This window comes from Bidens hawaiensis, unplaced genomic scaffold, assembly GCF_021521415.1.
Source record: "Bidens hawaiensis isolate Kalapana, Puna unplaced genomic scaffold, B.hawaiensis_p1.1 tig00018577_1, whole genome shotgun sequence".
NCBI lineage: Eukaryota > Viridiplantae > Streptophyta > Magnoliopsida > Asterales > Asteraceae > Bidens > Bidens hawaiensis.
The window spans coordinates 350,000-369,820 of record NW_027492815.1 but is presented as its reverse complement, the minus strand read 5'-3'; the positions used below and the strand labels follow the sequence as shown (position 1 = coordinate 369,820).

Below are 19,821 nucleotides of genomic sequence, written 5' to 3'. Positions count from 1 at the left end.
TAAAAAGATTATAACAAAATTATAATATGTAACTAATATTATATATAAAAAGTGCAGTTAATATTATACTATATATTAAAGAAAAACTTGCTGCTACAGTGATTTTGGTAGGTCCAATCAGTGGTTGCCTTGTGACAGCCACTAAGTTTCTTTTTTTTTTTTAATATTTCGAAATCTGTTTTATTATTTCGTATTTGAAAGCAACAAAAGTAAACCATGAAAGTTGGTATGGTGGTAGTGTAATCTTGTAGCAACTGGTGGGTCACGAGTTCGAAACCTCTGCTCATAACTTTTTTTTTTCGGGTTTTTTTAAATAAAAATAGATTTTTGTATTTATAGATTTCTTACTAAATCAAGTAATGGAAAAGGTGGTGTGGTGGTAAAGTTATTAGAATGTACTATGTTTTATGTGTGTTTGAATCGTGTGGCCGGCGCGATTGTTGCAAGGTGGGATATAGACGATAAGCGTTGGTGTTAAATGTACACCAAATTGCCTAGCCAAACGTAGCACCATAAATGGAAGGAACTTTTGTAACAATTAATAAATCGCACCTACTGCCTAGGTAAACAGAGAAACAACTACAACGAAGGTACATCGACGCAACCGCCCGCCTAACTAAACGTAGAAACAGCTACAACGAAGGTACACCGGCACAACGATAACACTTGGTAAATTTTATGTTGAATACATTCTTATCTTTTCTTGTAAATAATTGTATTTTAAAATGAGAAAGTAAAAAGAGTTTTTTACAAGCTTGGTGTAGTTACAAAAAATATTTACCATTTTGGTGTACTTTAAAAAATATTTACCAAATTGGGTATTTTGTAAAATCTTTTTTGTTTTTAACTAATCTATATATATCTTTTACTTTTTTCAATATATAATAAAATTAGAAAGCATAATATTCAGCAAAAATAAGGTTTAACATATTTTGTAGTTTACTGTATCAAAATTTAGAGAAAATTTCAAAAAACTTTTGAAAAAATTTAAAAAAAAAGCTGCAAAAATAAAAAGAAAATTTGCAATAATTCATGAACAAAAAACAACAATTTTCCGTTAATACCAACCACAAAATGAATCAAAATAGTTGTTTTTTTAGCAACCAAACACATATAAAATACCAAATAAAGTCAATCCATTAGTGGTATCATATCAAATACATATCTAAATTAATAATCAAAATGACTTGACCTGCTTAGGCATCCATTCTTCTAGGTTTCAAAGGACATGTTGCTCGATTATGACCAGGCAGTTTACAAATTCCACAAGTGTTAGGCCTTTTCCCTTCCTTAATGTCCATTCCATTTCGTAGTCTTGTTGAGCGAGGACGACCCTTTTTATCCCGTTTTAGCTCTGAATTTGGAAGTAATCCTCTAATATATGATGAGTTAGGCCAATAAGCTTCATGAGGAAGTGGAGAAAACTCAAACGACCAAGTAGCACAATAATTAGCAATTGAGTAGCATTTATCAATATATTGCCAAGTGTTCAAAGAAAGTTTGGCACATGCACTCAAAACATGAGAACACGGATACTTAAATATCTCCCACTTACCACACGTGCAAGTTTTTTTATACAACTCAACTACTTGGACATTTTTTCCCTTGAGTTATCACCTCAAATATACCCTTCTGTTGGTTAAAATCCCTCAAAAAATGTGCACCCGCTTTTGACATTAAAGCTGCTTGTTTGGCCAAAACATGGGGAGTATACATATCTCCGTTAGCTTGAGCACTAAATCCCATAGGACGTCTCACATCAAAATAGTGTACTAATCTATAAAATGTGAGTTGAATACATGCTGTGATCGGTAAGAAACGTGCACCTTTAAGTACGCTATTGAAAATCTCTGACAAGTTTGTAGTGAGTAGCCCATACCACTTTCCACCATCATGTGCAAGTGTCCATTTTTCGGGTGCATGCTCCTTGAGCCATTGGCGAGCTTTTGGATTTATTTCCAATTTCCTCCATGATAGAGTTGAACTTTCTAATTTGATTTTGACTCCCCGCATGGTAAGCTAAAGCTTTCAATTGTGAGTTACGAAACTTATCATTAAAGTTGTTGATAAAATGCCTTAAGCAATACCTATGGAAAATGATGAATGTTACTGACATGAAAAATAAACCTGAATCAATGAAATAAAATTATAATAATCAAAACCTGTGAAAACCGTGTGGCTCTAACCAAGGAGATCCATGATCATTAACTGCCTTTAGGATCCCAACATGACGATCGGATATTAAACATATACCTTCACTATCTTTGACAGCATGTTTCTTAACATGAGAAAGAAACCAACTCCAACTAGCGTAAGATTCGTTTTCAACTATAGCAAATGCAAGAGGCAATATCTGATTATTACCATCAACTCCCATTGCAATCATCATCTTACCTTTATACTTCCTATACAAATGTGTGGCATCTATGCTAATCACAGGTCGTCAATGCTTAAATTCTTTAATAGAAGGATCAAATGCCCAAAACACACATCTAAATTCCACATGATCTACACCGGTCTGTCTCAAAACGCACCATTCAATGATGGTACCAGGATTGAATTTTTGTAGTGCCTCCATAAATTTAGGTAAAATTAAATAAGATTCATCCCAATCTCCAAAGACATGTTCAATTGCCTTTTGTTTTGCTACCCGGACCTTTTTGTATGAAGGTGTATATCCTAACTTATTAACTACTTCGGCGCTTAAAGCAGAAATGCTAATAGATGATTGCTCTTTTATAAGGTGTTGTATTTCGTGAGCGATCAAGCTTGCATCTAGGTTAGGATGGTCTTGAGTAATGTTCGAATGCAAACAAGTATGTGGGCCGGCATAATTTGTGATGTCAAAAGATCCACTACGTTTACCTTTACATGCACGAAGTTTCCATTTGCATCCTTGTTTATGTAGCTTACATTTTACGGACCAAATGTCTGGACGTGATTCAACAACCTCAAAGTGTTTATGTGTCTTGATGTTATAGAGCTTGACAGCTTTGATAAATTCTTCCTTATCATTGAAAGAATCATTTCCCAGCTCATGAATAAAATCATTTTTGGTCTCAGAACGTTTTCGTACCATCCAATTGTCATCAACTGTCAAATTAGTTTCCTCCAAAGTGGTATATGTTGAAGGTACTTGAACATTATTGTATGATGTTCCATCTCCATCTACCTCAGTTTCTTCTCCAGTTCCATCTTCTTTAAACTCATCATCCGTATCATTATCAATGTCATCTCCAATTCATCTTCTACCACATCTTCCACAGGATCATTGTTTACAATAGCAATTTGAGACATCGCATTAAAATCCTCAGTTTGAATCATGTCTGATATTACATTAACTCTATTCATCATGAATGATAGTGCAACAACCTGAGATAAAATAAACATGATAAAGACAACAGCATACTTCTTAGAAATGGTACTCAACTATGATAAAGACAAAACAACTACTAACTATGCTTATGTACTCACATCAAAAAGACAAATTTCATGCTACACAATCTGAAACATATATTATTATAAGCACATATTAGTAAATCAATATTAAATCAACAGCATACTTTAGAAATCGTTTTTTTTTTGTTCGAAATCTGAGTGCCAATTGCCAAACAATACAAGTAAAATCAAAACGTAACAGCAAAACATGTAATCAAAATAAACAAAAACTAGCATGAACGAACTTGACTATAATCGAAGTAGTTGTCGGGTGAATTGAACCTCCTCTACACCGAAGCCGAGGTCTGAACGGATCTGATAGTTGAGAGAAGAGGGAACTGCGGAGAGATTGATTGCTACTTGCGTTTGATAATGGGAAAGATCTGGTTGCGACTTGCGTTCGATTACGGGAGAGCAAACGTCGGAGATGGTTGAGGGAATGAAGGAACTGAAGCGTTAGATTTTTTTCTTTTTCTTTTTTAATAATGAAACTAATCAAAACTACCCATATTAGTAAATATTTTTAAAAGTACATTAATATGGTAAAAAATTGTATGATAAGTCTTAAACATTGAGCCCTGAGGAGACTTTAGTGGACCCCACATTGTCGGGTTGTCCTTAGGTGTTTTTGTCACTCTTCTCCTTATTTTATTTCTGTTTTCACCCATTTTTTTTTCTTTTGCACGATACCTTGAACCGGGACTTGAAACCAAACTTCTCAAGAGGATAGATGGAATATTCGTATATCTTTGTCTGGATACGAGATATATAATTGTTCAGATTTATATACCAATATAATGAAACTAGTTTTACAGCCCGTGTCACACACAGGATAATTCAAATATAAAATTATAAGTAAAACAAATAATTACATAACGTATATGAAAAAAAAAATGTATTGCATGTGTGCTTGTATCTATACAACATGTACATAAATTGATTTTTATTTATATCATAAAATGATTTTTTAAATAAACTTAATAAAAAAAATGTCCGTGCAAAATTGTACCCGAGAATGCTTCTTTCTATTGAAAAATTCATTCTCGGTGTCATATATGTATAATTGAAAGAATTTTGGTTATGAACCAATTTCGAAAATAAGACTTCTTATACGATAGTAGTTCTAACCACTCAGCCTAAATACAAAAGAGGCGTTACCTTTATTGATATATTTATCAATTTACCACCCATCAAAGGAAAGTAGGATATTAAATTGTAGCAATGGATGCTCTTCAAGAACTATGTTTTTCTGAGTTACACCATAAAATTTTTTTTGATAAGTTTTAGAGGGCTTCTTGACTTTGTCATAATGACAACATAAAAAATAACATGTTAACCCATTCAATTTTGTGAATATTTTGTTTCATTTGAGTATAGTTATGCATGACATGCTTCCAATACAACATCTGATCACCATTGAAGGAAAAATTAATGTTGACATAAATATTTCAAATTTGATAAAAGTTAGAAGCATTGATAGGCATGGGGTGGCATGTCGAAAGTGTTCGCAATCTTTTCTTAAATTTTAATAGTTGAGGGAAAAATAGTCAATTTGCCAAATCCCGAACCTTTTGATTATTTCAAAAACTCCCTTAAAAATAAACTTGAAACCCGAATCATGTTTAAAATTCTAGCTTTCATACTTTTGACATTTTAAAGTCAACACTTTGAACCCATAACAAATTTGACGATAAATCTATTTTGAATTCTCAAACTTTTAAAAATAGTCAAAATTTTTATTTTTGATCCGTAACAAATTTTGACCTAAATGTAGTTAACTTGTACCAAACAATCTATTTACCAACTTTTGACCCATAAAATCAAATTTAACTTCCACAAAAAATCCGAAACAATTTTTATTTGAGAAACATGATTTGTTGTTGATTTTTGGAATTCACCAAGTATTTTGAAATAATAGTAAAATAATATGTTAATATTTATATTTATATTTATATATATATATATATATATTATAAATATAGTGTAAAAGGAAAGTGAATAATTATTGTTTTATTACTTATATTAGGATATATTAGTTTTGAAGGGAAAAAATTGTGAGAATTAATCAAAATATGACAAGTGTCCCAATTTATTTTACTTTATTAGAATAGGTAGATAGATTCTTCAAAATTAAACAGGATTGTGTAGTAAATCAACCAAATATCCTAACAAAATATACAAAATATACACTGTAACATTTATTTTCTTTTTAGATTAAATGACATTAATTTTTCTAGATCTTGTTTTACTTATGAAATTATAAGGTAACTTTAGATTTTTAAACAAGAATTAAAAGTTTGAATAATGACTTTTACATTAAAAAGTCACTAAATTGCATGTATTTGGAAAATAAACACACATCAATCAGACAATCACCCTCCACTTTGCATGCTTAGAATAATTTACGGATTTGAATTTTAATTGATTCGTTATAGATTTCTTGAAACGTGTAAACACAAAGTTTAGATGTTAGTTGATTGTAACAAATTTATAAAAAGATAAAAGTCATAAAACAACTCTCTCCGGCATACGTAAAATTAGTTCACTTACCTACTTTGCATTGGTATGCAATTTTATCAATATTCATTTTAAACTGAAAAGTAGTATTTATATTGAAATAGAAAGCAATCAGGCAACATACACCGCTACCCATTTTTATATGCAATCAGAAACATCTTGAAGAAATATACAATTGTTTTCTTTTTGAACAACTTGAAAGGTACAAGTCTAATCAATTTTTAATTTTGCTTCATAATACATGTAACGTATCTAGTTTATTTTTAATGAGAAGAAAGTTAGAATTTTTTCATTCTAACTTGTGTGTCTTATAAAACTTGACAATAAAGTGAATTCAAATAAATGTTCCAAAAAATACTCATTTTCCTTGATTAAATCAAACAAAATGTTGAGTCCCTTTAACTTGGTATTTGCCCAAAAAAGTGATATTTGATTCTTGTTTTTTTTTTCCTTCCTTTATCTGTGCATAGGATTTTATACTTTTAAGCAACACAATTCAACACGAAACCACTCACAAAAATAAATAAAAACTTTGCTTTTAGAAAAGCAACTTTCACAGAAAGAAAGAAATACTAGAAGCAAAAGTGGCAGCTTTGTAATCATATTCATGGTGCAGTAAGAGTTGTACCTTCATGAGATAGATAAGAAACAGACATAATTATGGGCAGTCTAGAAGTTGTTTTTATTGGTGGGACCAGAGTGTTTGATACAAATGGTAACACAGAAATAGTTGGTGTGGGACAAAGTTAGGAGAAATCAATGAGATACAAAAAGCCGACATGTGGGTCCCACTTTCCACCACCCACCCCCCAAATGTTTTCTTTCTTTTTGCACCAAACTCATATCCCCTGTTGTCTTTCTTTCTAACCCACATCAAAGTTTCAATCTTTCTTCCAAATTTTCAGTCTTTCTTGGTAAAGATTCAATCTTTCTTCTTCAAGATTCAATCTTTCTTCTAAAGTTTCAATATTTCTTGATAAAGTTTCAATCTTTCTTGTAAAATTTCAATCTTTCTTGATAAAGATTCAATCTTTTTGAAAAATGGAGGTAACCCTTGGTTTATTAGACCAGATTCCAGCCATTGATGATGGTGGTGGTGTGCCATCCGGTGGGTCAACCACCATGAGGTCAATCTTGACTGGGTCAAAGTCAAAAGAAGATAACAAGAACACCATGGTTGTGTCTACTGAGGCTACTTCATCATACCCTGTTGTTGTTGATGAGAGCTTAGATGGTCTTGAATTAGGACTTGGGTTGAGTCTTGGTGGTGGTGGTGGTGGTTTGAAGTCAAAGACTGTGGTGACTGGTGGTTGGAGTCAATATGCAAGAATCTTGACTGCAAAAGATTTTCCTACTACTTTGGTTTCTAAACCTAATTCTTGTTCTTCATCTTCTTCTGTTAATATCCCAAATTCATCAACTTCTGGTAACAAAAGAACTGCCACTGATTCTGTTTCTCCTCCTAATGGTACAAGGTATTATACAAATTTTCCAATAATTTTCTGTTTTTTTTTCTTTTTTATATATATTTCTTGAGAATTTTTGGTTAATTTATTAATTTATGGATATTGGATGCTTGAATTGGTTATGTGATTGTGATGAACACCATCAAGAGATTTGTTTTACATTTAAAGTTCATGACTTTACCATATTCTTTTATTATTATCATCCAAAATTAGTTAATTAGGCCTTTGATCCTCAATTCTGATTCCCCTTAGTGAATAACAGAATAAGAACAAAGCATGCACTTGTAGGTTCTTTTTCTTTATTCTGTTTAATTAATTAGGGTTTTGATCTTGCATGGTTTATACTTTCTAGAATGCTAATTTATTGTGTGTGTGTGAATCTTGATGATGAAAAATTGAACCTTTTTTATAATCTTGTGAATCTTGATCTCTTGTTTGATTACTAATTTGGGTTTATTTTAAAGCGAAACTAATTCAAGTTAAAATTTGTGTGCGATTATAGTGTTGTTGGATGGCCTCCTGTAAGTAAAGCTCACCGGATGCCTAATTTGGCTAGCCAAATGAAGTCACCAACCGAAAACTTTATCTCAAAATCTGAACAAAACAAAAGCAAGAACCGAACGGTTGGGATTAAGGATTATTCTGATGAAAGAAATGGGATTACCAACAAGAAATATCGGTCGGTCAAAGTCAACATGGATGGAACTCTGATCGGAAGAAAAGTTGATCTTAATGCTCACACATCTTATGAGATGTTGGCTCAAACCTTACACGAAATGTTCTTCAGTAAATGTAAGTTGGTATTTTTAAATTTTAGTTTTACACCCGACAATATTTTTGATTTATAATTATGCGCAAAGTTATTAGGGATTTCCCAAAAAGTTTGTTTCTTGATGATTTTAAATTAATTTAGGCTTTGTTTGATCTTAAATCCTGACTTAAACTTTGATTTGCTTAATTAATTGATAAAAACATTTTTTTGTTTATATGTGTTTAGGGCCGAGCAAAGAAGCAGTTAAACCTTCAAGATTATTGGATGGAACATCCGAATTCGTGCTCACTTATGAAGATAAAGATGGAGATTGTATGCTTGTTGGAGATGTTCCCTGGGAGTATGATTCTTAAACTTTCATTTCTTGAAACTTTGACCCACAAGTTGACTTTATTTGACTAATGTTGATATCTACTCCACTTATTCGATTTCAGGATGTTTATTAGCTCCGTCAAGAGGCTTCGGATCATGAAAAATTCTGAATCCAATGAACTCGGTGAGTAACTGCTTTGCGCTTATGGTCATTTTGTGTAACGGGTCAAAATGGTCATTTTGTTCAACGGTCCAAAAGGATCTGCTTGACCGAAATCGTTCACCAATATTTTAAAATTTCATAAGCTATTAGTGTTTATTAGTAAAAATATTTCAATGATAATCAATTTCTTTTAGTAGAAGTAATTTAAGAGGTTTTATACGTTCAAAATACACTTTCAATAACTTTTGGCCCGTTTGACTCGTTTCTATTGAGCCTAAACATTTTATACTTGTTTTGACCCTTTCGCTTATTTCATCTGAAAATTCACTAACTTTGATGTGATCAATTCTCAGCATCAAGATGTGAAGAAAACAGTGATAGATACAGAGACTGATAATGTCTAAAGATGCATATAAACTTTGTTTTCTGGTAAAGATGAACTTGAGAGCCAAGTTCTTGTTGGTTAAAAGATAAAATTTGATCAACGCATTTGGTTTTGTGGGTTTGTATAAAATCCTGCATATTTCATCACACAAGGGTTTTGGGTGAGACCGGTTTTGTTTGGAAGCTTTGTATAAGTGAGCATCTAGTTTTGATGCAAGAAAGTTGTCAAGCATACACAATGCACATGTCACAGATAAATTGAGTTCTATGATATTGTAGTTATGGAATTTACTATGAAATGAATTAGGGTTTTTAGATTTTTCTGTAGTTTTGGTTGGATTCTTCTTTGTTTTGGTTTCTTGTATATTGGTGTTCTGGATGCTTCAACATTGGCCATTTATCTTTTATGCGGGCCGTGGCCGCTTTTATTGCCGCAATTATATTAAGATTATAATAAAGACGATTATTTTTCTGATAAAATGATATATGATGTGTTAGGTTATGTTAAAAAAAAATAAAAAAGCGGATATTAGATATTTAAAAGAAATAGAACACTTCACATTTTTTTTTTGTGAATGTTAGATATTAAATACCATTATTTTTTAGCATTAGGTTATGTAAAAAAAAGGTGGATATTAAATATTTGAAAGAAATGGAACACTTGATCAATATCTTTTAGCAGGGTATTTGAAGAGGTATGTACCCGCCTCAACATCGAGCGGGGCGGGTCAACCCACAAGATATATACAAGACATTAGAAATCAAAGATATTATCAAGGCACAAAGCCAAAACTTATGCGCACAGCGCATATCGCATATGCTCAAGCATCACATGCTTGCACATATCACATGCTCAAGCATCACATATGCTCACGCATCACATGTGCTCATGCATCACATATGCTCACGCATCATATATGCTTATGCATATCACATCGTGCGTGGCGCATCCGCGCGCGGCGCATATCACATGCTCGCGCATCATACATGCCCACCCATATCACAGTTGCGCATGGCGCAGCTGCGCGTAGGGCATCCGCGCGTGACGCGTATTACATGCTTGTGCGTATCACATCTGCGCATGAAATATCTGCGCGTGATAATAAAGAGAAGACCTCGCGCATCCTCAGGATGGGCGCATATCACACATGCACATAATCAACCTCGTCCTTATCCAAATCAGGATTAGGGCAACTTTGATTGTGCACGTCAGACAACCTTCCAGAAGGCATCTTTTTAAGGAATAAGGATATGCTGATGTTGACAGCTGCTAAATGAAAGGTGGACAGCTCAGCATGACTCATGGGTTACCACGTGATTATAACCAATGAAAAAGCACCAGGTGTCTCCAAGGACACGTGGCGCAAATCGATTGGAGGAGGCCAACAAAACCCTAATTTGGTCTCAGCTCAATCAGTGGAAACCCTAGCACTATAAATACAGCATCAACTCCACAAGGAAAGACACACAGAAACACAATCACATAATCATACAGAGTAACATATAGTATTCAGCTTTTAAGCAATACTTTCCAAATTCCCTTACTCTCACATTATTATCTTCTCCTACATATACTTATTCTCACGCCGGAGGGTTACCCCAAAGAGGACCCCTCTGTCCCTTTCTGAGGGGTAAGTTAACGGCGCTGTTCATTTTGTAGGTGGAAGAACCCAGATCCAGAAAAACCATCGGTGAAGAATCGTAACCACACCCGAGGAAAGTAGATCTGCTACCAGTGAGTAGATCAATTTGCAGGGGATTTCATTCCACCTTTTCGTGGCCTTGGTTCTCCCTACTTCCTCCGATGTGGTCTCAACAACCCTCTTCCCCTTGCCCTTTTGCTTCAATGTCGACATCACCACAGATTTCACACGGCGTCTTCGAGAGGCAATAGAGGTGATTGAGGGGTTAGAGGAGTCTGAACTATCAGACATACAACTGCAGCAGCAGATAATCGAAGATTCGAAAACGATGAATACACTCAAATCAGAATATGAAAGGCAGAAATTCGAAAATTAGCAACAATGAAGATGAAGATAAAAAATTTCCTAAGGGCCTGCTTTTATAGGCCCAGGAGAGAGAAATTTGGCAACTGATCGGATTTCACGCGCCCCCACTCGCAGCTATAAGCCAACGTGGCCGCGGCACGTGTCCCTAACACTGTTGAGGGGACATAAAAACGTCACGGAACTGCCACGGAGCAGAGACGCGCCCCCACTCGCAGGTGCAAACCAATGCGAGCGCGACACGTGTTCCAGACAGCTGTGCGAGGGGACATGAAAGGCAACTGTAGCACCTCGAGCACACGAAACGTCAGACACGTTTCCGGCGCACGTCACCACCAACCAACCACGCGTTTGGACCCTTCGTTTCAACCAAATGGATAGAACATCGCGCAACGATGGAAACAACCAAGAAAGCGACAAAACCCCATTAAAAGACCAAATCAGTAAGTCTAATATCTATCTTACCGCGCTCGCGCGAGATAAGACACACATTAGACTGGGGGGGCTTGAAGAGGTATGTACCCGCCTCAACATCGAGCGGGGCGGGTCAACCCACAAGATATATACAAGACATTAGAAATCAAAGATATTATCAAGGCACAAAGCCAAAACTTATGCGCACAGCGCATATCGCATATGCTCAAGCATCACATGCTTGCACATATCACATGCTCAAGCATCACATATGCTCACGCATCACATGTGCTCATACATCACATATGCTCACGCATCATATATGCTTATGCATATCACATCGTGCGTGGCGCATCCGCGCGCGGCGCATATCACATGCTCGCGCATCATACATGCCCACCCATATCACAGTTGCGCATGGCGCAGCTGCGCGTGGGGCATCCGCGCGTGACGCGTATTACATGCTTGTGCGTATCACATCTGCGCATGAAATATCTGCGCGTGATAATAAAGAGAAGACCTCGCGCATCCTCAGGATGGGCGCATATCACACATGCACATAATCAACCTCGTCCTTATCCAAATCAGGATTAGGGCAACTTTGATTGTGCACGTCAGACAACCTTCCAGAAGGCATCTTTTTAAGAAATAAGGATATGCTGATGTTGACAGCTGCTAAATGAAAGGTGGACAGCTCAGCATGACTCATGGGTTACCACGTGATTATAACCAATGAAAAAGCACCAGGTGTCTCCAAGGACACGTGGCGCAAATCGATTGGAGGAGGCCAACAAAACCCTAATTTGGTCTCAGCTCAATCAGTGGAAACCCTAGCACTATAAATACAGCATCAACTCCACAAGGAAAGACACACAGAAACACAATCACATAATCATACAGAGTAACATAGTATTCAGCTTTTAAGCAATACTTTCCAAATTCCCTTACTCTCACATTATTATCTTCTCCTACATATACTTATTCTCACGCCGGAGGGTTACCCCAAAGAGGACCCCTCTGTCCCTTTCTGAGGGGTAAGTTAACGGCGCTGTTCATTTTGTAGGTGGAAGAACCCAGATCCAGAAAAACCATCGGTGAAGAATCGTAACCACACCCGAGGAAAGTAGATCTGCTACCAGTGAGTAGATCCACGTTTCTTCAGTATTTGTGAGATCCTTTTATCAACCACAGGTTCTTACAACTAAAAAGGTAAAAAAAAACATATATGTAATGTCAAACCCTTTCAAATGGTAAGAGACAAAATCACTAAACAAAAGAACAAACATGTTAATAAAAATGGATACTTTGCACATTGCATACAACAATGTTAGTACAAGAAACCACTTACAAATTACAATCCAAAAATTCACATCCAAATCTCCAAACCGAGTACCAAAACCGTAAAAAGTTTTTACGGTTAGTTTTTTACAACAAGGGCGGCGGCCCTCTTAAAATATTCAAGGCTCAAGCCTTAGCCATTACTAATAATCTGGCTACAAACCCTATAAATTAGTAACTTACCACTCATTGTTACTCTCCATTAGTAAATATACACTTCTTTCTTTATATGTGTTTTTTTATCTCATTTTATTCTTTTATTTGGGGATGTCACATTGTCATTTATACACCAAATATGAAAGCATGAATCTCAGCCCAACTTGAAACTGTGTAAAGGGTACCAGAAAGACCCTTCCAACAAGGCGAACCGCCTTCGATTAACTCTCTTTGTTTTTTCACTAAACTCGAAAATAATGGGACGAATGAAAAACCGAACAAACCTCCAAGTTTTTTAATATTAGCACTTGGAGATATAACGATCCCGATATCTGCTTTCAAAAGACAAAGCAGATCTTCAACAGAACCACCAATGTAAACCGATAAGTTTGGACCATTGTTGTTGTTACATATATTATTGAAAGTTTGAAGCTTTTCGATAGGAGATTGAACTTTTTTCAAGATTTCACCGGTTGATATTGATTCATCGAAAATTAACTCATTCGAGTGGACATTGCGGAATCTCGAATCTCCTGTTTCATCAAATGGGATTAATCATTTATAGAAGAAAGTATGCAATCTTTTTAGAATAAAATACCAAAAAAAACAAAAAAAAAAACAAAAACACAAACCTGAGTTGAAGGTGGACCGAATGAGATCACCAGACCAACAATATGAAAGTATATGAGCATCAACTGCAACATTTTCTGGTTTTTCAATTTCTTGAAAGAATTCAAGACAACCATCTTGAAAGATCAAGTGTTCAGCAGCCCACTTAATATCATCCATATGCAATCCTTTCAACACACCCGAGTTATCCACTTTTAAATTTGCCGCCTTTTCAAGATCAGATAACGGCCTGAGTGCGTTACACAGCCTTTCAAAGTCGAATTTTGTAACTGCCCAACAAAAAATAAAACAAAATTTATGATTTTATAACAATATTACTAAATACCAATTAAAAGTAGAACATTGTAAAGATGTGACTTATGACACAACATGAACAAACCTAACACAAAATTTGAACGTTTGGGCTTCGTCTAAATGGGTTCGGGTAACCCGTTTAGCTAAACAGGCCGTGCCCATGTTGAACCGGCTGGGTTTTTGGGTTGACCAGATGAACCCGGCCATTTATTTCTTTATCTAAAATGTGTTTATGTAGTAACTTAAGACTATTTGGGATTTTTATGTCAAAATTTTAAAGTTTAAAGTAAATTGGCACATTTTTAACATAATTTCTTTTGAAAATATAAATATTATGTGAATTTAAAATTTTAAAGTCATTATACGCAAGAAAATAATTAAACAAAATTATTTTCCTAGGTTAAACGGACCGTGTTCATGTCAACAAGGAATACGTGTGTCGTGTTCAGGTTCATGGGCGTGACATGATTTTCAGGTACGCTTAATATTTTTGGGTTCCGACCCATTTAGCAGCCTTAATACTCTGCAAATATTATTCAAAATACATGATACCTTTTTCACTAAGCATGATGTTGTCGATACACTTTTCATATTCTTCAACATATTGACAATGAAGACCACTCCAAATATCCCGAAGATTATCCAAAGACGGTCCATCACCACCGGATTCATATCCACTTGACTTAGCGGTTTTTGATGATTTAATAATTGCCACATCAGCAAGAAGTGCACCTGAATCAACAGCACTGCATGTCATGTCAAAACCACTACATATCAAAACATTGTGTTCATCATTTCCATGAGCTTGATACAAGGGAACAACAGTGTTTTGGATAATTGGTTGGGCTGAGAAAAAATCTACTTGGAGCTGCATTGCTTTGTGATAGATTGTTTCTACAAATTGAAGCTCTTCACTGGTCAATGACACGGTCAACTTATCTAAAAGTTCTTCAATTTGGGATGCAGAATCCTAAAATTGTAGCAAATATAGCATAAGATACAAGTTGTCTTAAATGGTTCATGATAGAAGAATTTAGAGGTGGCTAATTTTGGCCCGTTTACTTATGAATGGGTTAAATGGGGTCGTTTTTAATTCAAATGGGTCAAATCAAAGCATGGCTCAAAGGGAGTGGATCAAACGGCTGAACATGCTGAAAGGCACCCAAAGTCTGCTTTTAGTTCATAAAGCTTCCTATTCGTCTTATTCAAATATTTGGATTAGTGGTGTCACAAATTGGGGTGTACACGAGCCAAGCTAAGGCCGAGCTTGCCTAGGCTTGAGTTCGACTCCTTTAACTTATTAGAGCTCAAGCTTGAGCTCAGCTCGTTTTGAGCACCGATTTTTAAACTCGAGCACGGCTCGCAGGTAGTTTTTCACGCCCGAGCTCAGCTCGTTAGTAGTTTTTCAAGCTTGAGCTTGGCTCGGTTATTTTATAGAAAATCATAATTTTAAGTTTTATACATATATAATATATACTATTTAGTTAATTTATCATAAATTTATATATAACAATTATATATGCAATAGGCTCGTTTAGGCTTGTGAGCCAGTTCGAGCTCGATAACTGAAACTCAGAATTGGGCTCGTTTACTAAACAAGCTAACTACAGCCTCGGGCTTGATTCGAGCTTTTAGAGAGCTGATCTCGGGTGTCTCACAGTAGTGACTATAGTTTTTGAGCAATAAGAATCTCATTAATTATTTAAACAAAGTTTTGAAAAATCAAAAAGTGTCCGACTTGGGTTGGGTTTTACTATTTTATCTCAAACGGGTCAAATAAAAAGGCCAGAAAAAAGTTAAAAGGGTCGAATACGTTAAAAGACACTAAAAGTCTACTTTTTTTATTTATGCAACTCCCTAATTCCTATTTATTAAAATATTAAGATTATTGTTGTGACAATACAATTCTTCTAATCATACTTAACTTATAACTATACATACAATGTTAGAAAGACGAACAAAAATGAACAAAAAGTGTTTACGGGTCAACCCAATCCGACCTATGTTAAAATTTTTGACCTATTATCCCACCCACCCGACACACCGATCTTGCAACCTCTAACTAACAAATTGTTAATAAGCACCATGAATAATAATGAAACAAACCTCGAACTTCTTAGAAGCAAGACTATCGATCCACTTTTTGTAAAGATGATTATTTTCATCCGGTTCAAGAACCGCTTGTATCTCCTTACTCAAAAAAGACTGAATCCTCATGGAAGGTGCCATTGCAGCAAGTGCATATGCAGAAAGCTTAGTTTTTTCAAATGGGGTCGCAAATTTCCCGGGAAACTTTTCTCTAACCGACTCACCCGAGGCTGCAGCCAGCAAGAAATCCGTGTATTTGATCATTGCACGGTCCGAAATGTTCCCTGCTGGAAGCTCAAATCCCCATTCCTGTGTGATTAACAAACCCGAAAACGACATGTGAATAATCAAGTTTTGGGTTGGCATACGCATATCTAACCCGTTTATAAAACGGGTCGTGTTCTGGGATTTGGGTGCTTACTTGCACAATTGATCTAAACATAGTCATCTTCTTTAATACCCTTTTTCTAATCTTTCTAATCACAGCCTTGTCATCATCATCTGAGCATTCTTCTGCCATATCAAACCTAAAGTTCACAAATTTCATAGCTATCAGATGCATACTTGAAGAAGTAACGATAAGATTAATGAGGGTGTAAACGAGCCGAGCTGCCCGTGAGCTACTCGAGAACGGCTCGTTAAAAGCTCAAAAGGAGTCGAGCTTAAACGAGCTCGAGCTTTTATTAAGGCTCAGCTAATAAACAAAATCAAGCCTGAGCTACACATGCTCGCAAGCCTAAACGAGCTTTTTATTTATATAACTTATATTTAATATATTTAAATAATGACTATTGGTATATAAAAAGATATAACAAAAATAATTAAACAATATATATTATAGTATATATAAAAATTATAATTATAGTTATATATGTAAATAATTATAAATAGGATGGATACTTTGAAAACTCATTTGAGTTGTGATAAAAACTTCCTTTAACAATATTAAAAAAAAAATCCTATGTTATGTGTAAGTTACACATAACGAAAAAAAAAAATTTATGTGGATCAACTTCGAGCATAGGTGTAGTGAATACGTAAACGTTAGTTACATCTATGCAAATAATATTATTCACAGATATCTCTAAACACTCATTACACCTATTTTAGTAGTAGATTCACGTTTTTTTGTCTTTTAGTTTGGTATTGCAAAAATAAAGATACAAATTATCATTAAATGGAGTTCTCTCACAACCAACTACAAAATATATACAAATAAAATAATTAAATAAATAGCAAATAACAAACTAGTCGAACTCGAGCTTGACAAACTACTCGGTACTCACTCGCCACGTTTGAGCTTTACAAAGCTCTAAACGACCCGAGCTCAAGCCAAGAAGCTCGAGCTTGGGTTTGATTAACATATGAACTTACGCCTGCGCTGAAGCTTCAAGAAAACGAAGATCTTGAAAGATACAATGAAGGAACGAAGCAGAATCCAATTTCCCAGATGCTAATGATAATATATACGGTGTATAGATCGCGAATATCGATTTGTTTGTCGATTTCTTCCATAAACTCTGCGCGATCCCGCCTTCGTCTCCGATCATTAAACCCCCCATTTTCAAGATTCACAGAAATCAAGATTTTAGATCAAAAAACTTGATCTTTGATAATTTGATGAATCGGATAAAAACCCACGTCAATTAATACAATTGAATTATTGGGTACAAGTTGCAATTTCAATTAATCAAATTCAACACCAAGATTTAATTGGAAAGCACAATTTCAAGATTTTGAAAATTGGTATGAATTAGGCGTCAATTAACGACTACCTTGAATAAGAATGGATGTATTTGAAGGGTTCGTGAGTTGCATTTATGTGGATCAAGTTCCGACATAAGAGACTCGTGAGAGTCGTTGGTTGTTAATGGCGGAATAATGGCGGCAGCATTGAAGTCAATGATTTTGACTTTTGAACAGAACACGGGACCAAGTCATGCCGCATGCGTACGATGTTTGTAATTGACTTTTACTAGTCAAAGACTAGATGCTATATACAATGGGACTTATTATTATTATTATTATTTTAAATTCGATTTGATCCCTCAGCACTTATAAAGACACGACAAACACCGTTTATTAAAGTGGTCTTATTTTTAAATATGGATGATTCAATACCATGATTCCAACATCAAGTCCGCCTCTTAAAAGAGATGACAAACAAATCCTAACAAAAGCACAGTAAACTTCATTATTGGAAGAAGGTTCTTTCTATAATCACGCTCCAACGTAAGGACATGTATTAGCATCTTTTTGAGAGTTAGAGAGCAATAGTACCAAGTACCAAAGAATGGGATACCACGCATGTATCTACTTTTACCTTGTTGTATTTATAGAGATAGGAGACAGGTTTGATACCATTAATGACGTCACTGGTCCCCTTTATCAGCAACAGGCTTAATGAGTTGTGATACTGCAAGCGACCTTGTTTTTTTGCCATTCGTTAATCATAAGTATTCTCTCTCTCTCTCTCTTTAGAAAACCACATAAGATTTATATTATTAAGCTAGTTTTAAGCTCGTACATTACACGAGATTTGTCAAATAAAAAAAGAATAATAAATAATATAGATAGCATGGACTAAGGAGAAGATATATTAGAAGAATACGAAGGAATTTATGCTAGGATTGAATGTGATTAGAACAACTAAGCATCATTATTTTTGTTTATTATTATAGTAAGATAAGATGCTATTTGGGCTATCGTTATTGGTTCGGGTTATTTTAATATGGGTACTCGGGCCCATTATTCTTCACTAAGGGGGTGTCTGGGATTGCTTATTTTCACCAACTTATAACTTATTAACTTTTTGAAAAGTAATAAGGTGTTTGAGATTGCTTATATTGTGAGAGAAAAAGTTTCATAAGTTATATTTTATAACTTATTAACTTAACGAAAAGTTATAAGAAGTTAAAATAAAGAATCCCAAACACCCCGTTAGTAACTTCCTCGATACCCTTTAACGGCCTAGTTAATAATAGTCAAAGGTTGAACACATGATGTTAGCACGGGATGGTTTGTCTTAATAAAATTATTTTCATAGTTTGAAATTGAAATATAATGTTTTGTTTCAGATTAAAATTGAAAATGAGTAGTTCACTTTATTTTGTTAATGTCTATTATTGCATTATTGAAAGAGGAAAAAATATGAGTACATGCTAATCAAAGAAGGTGTTCGATTGTAAAGATGGGTGGAGATGTGACAACCGTCAAATTTAAGCCTAAACCAGTGACAATGTAGCCTGTGTTTATGCAAGTAAAATAATATAATATATAAAGTGATATTATTGTAGTTCAAAAACTTCAAAGGTATATGAGTTGTATTTTATCAAGTTCGAATAGCGGACACTAGCGACGACTTAAAACAGTTAATAGTCCAAACATGTCAGGGTTGACCCAAAAAATTATAATTTTTATAAAAACATTAGTAATAAATTATAAACTTATTTTAAAATTTTCAATTTGCGAAAATCAGAAAAACAGGTGAGTACAAACCAGTGTAGGACACCGTACGAGCCCGAAACTAAGTTCACCCAAATTCAACTTCTTTACCTTGTATTTCAGGAAATTTGAAATCGCTTCCAAATTTTCCAATTCCTATAGCTCACAAAGATTGTTTGACTAGTTAAAATCCGCTAAAAGTTAAACCGGAAACTTAAAGACTTGTTTAAAACCACATTTTTGTCAAAACCCTTTCAAAACCTTTCATTAAACCAACCAAAACTGTACACCTATCCCATTGTCCTATAGTTTTGCATGCACACTCATGATTGCTATGAAGTGTGTTGTATAAGCTATCTTTTTGCCAAGATATCCTATATCTTCCATCTTCTTCCACCT

General features: G+C 34.8%; 2 protein-coding genes across 2 annotated transcripts; one reads left to right on the top strand and one right to left on the bottom strand.

Moving 5' to 3' along the window:
- Positions 1 to 6,939: 6,939 nt before the first annotated feature.
- LOC143556480 (auxin-responsive protein IAA12-like) lies at positions 6,940 to 9,144 on the top strand. Its single transcript, XM_077045784.1, has 5 exons — positions 6,940 to 7,430; positions 7,924 to 8,213; positions 8,419 to 8,533; positions 8,628 to 8,689; positions 9,022 to 9,144. The coding sequence occupies exons 1-5, from the start codon at positions 6,997 to 6,999 to the stop codon at positions 9,060 to 9,062; spliced, it is 942 nt and encodes a 313-aa protein (XP_076901899.1). The 5' UTR covers positions 6,940 to 6,996; the 3' UTR covers positions 9,063 to 9,144.
- Positions 9,145 to 12,817: 3,673 nt separating this feature from the next.
- Positions 12,818 to 17,544, bottom strand: LOC143556479 (bifunctional TH2 protein, mitochondrial-like). The gene is made up of 6 exons (XM_077045782.1): positions 17,353 to 17,544; positions 16,400 to 16,505; positions 15,997 to 16,287; positions 14,443 to 14,860; positions 13,599 to 13,865; positions 12,818 to 13,499 (listed from the first exon to the last, which is right to left on the bottom strand). Exons 1-6 carry the CDS (start codon positions 17,538 to 17,540, stop codon positions 13,093 to 13,095), a joined length of 1,677 nt encoding a protein of 558 aa, XP_076901897.1. The 5' UTR covers positions 17,541 to 17,544; the 3' UTR covers positions 12,818 to 13,092.
- Between the last annotated feature and the right edge of the window lie 2,277 nt (positions 17,545 to 19,821).

Coding starts and splice junctions, on each gene's coding strand:
- LOC143556480 (XM_077045784.1), top strand. CDS start 6,997: ATGGAGGTAACCCTTGGTTTATTAGACCAGATTCCAGCCATTGATGAT. Junction 8,214..8,418: donor CGAAATGTTCTTCAGTAAAT/GTAAGTTGGTAT, acceptor ATATGTGTTTAG/GGCCGAGCAAAGAAGCAGTT. Junction 8,534..8,627: donor GTTGGAGATGTTCCCTGGGA/GTATGATTCTTA, acceptor ATTCGATTTCAG/GATGTTTATTAGCTCCGTCA.
- LOC143556479 (XM_077045782.1), bottom strand. CDS start 17,540: ATGGGGGGTTTAATGATCGGAGACGAAGGCGGGATCGCGCAGAGTTTA. Junction 13,866..14,442: donor CATCATGCTTAGTGAAAAAG/GTATCATGTATT, acceptor TTTGTTGGGCAG/TTACAAAATTCGACTTTGAA. Junction 13,500..13,598: donor TCGGTCCACCTTCAACTCAG/GTTTGTGTTTTT, acceptor TTGATGAAACAG/GAGATTCGAGATTCCGCAAT.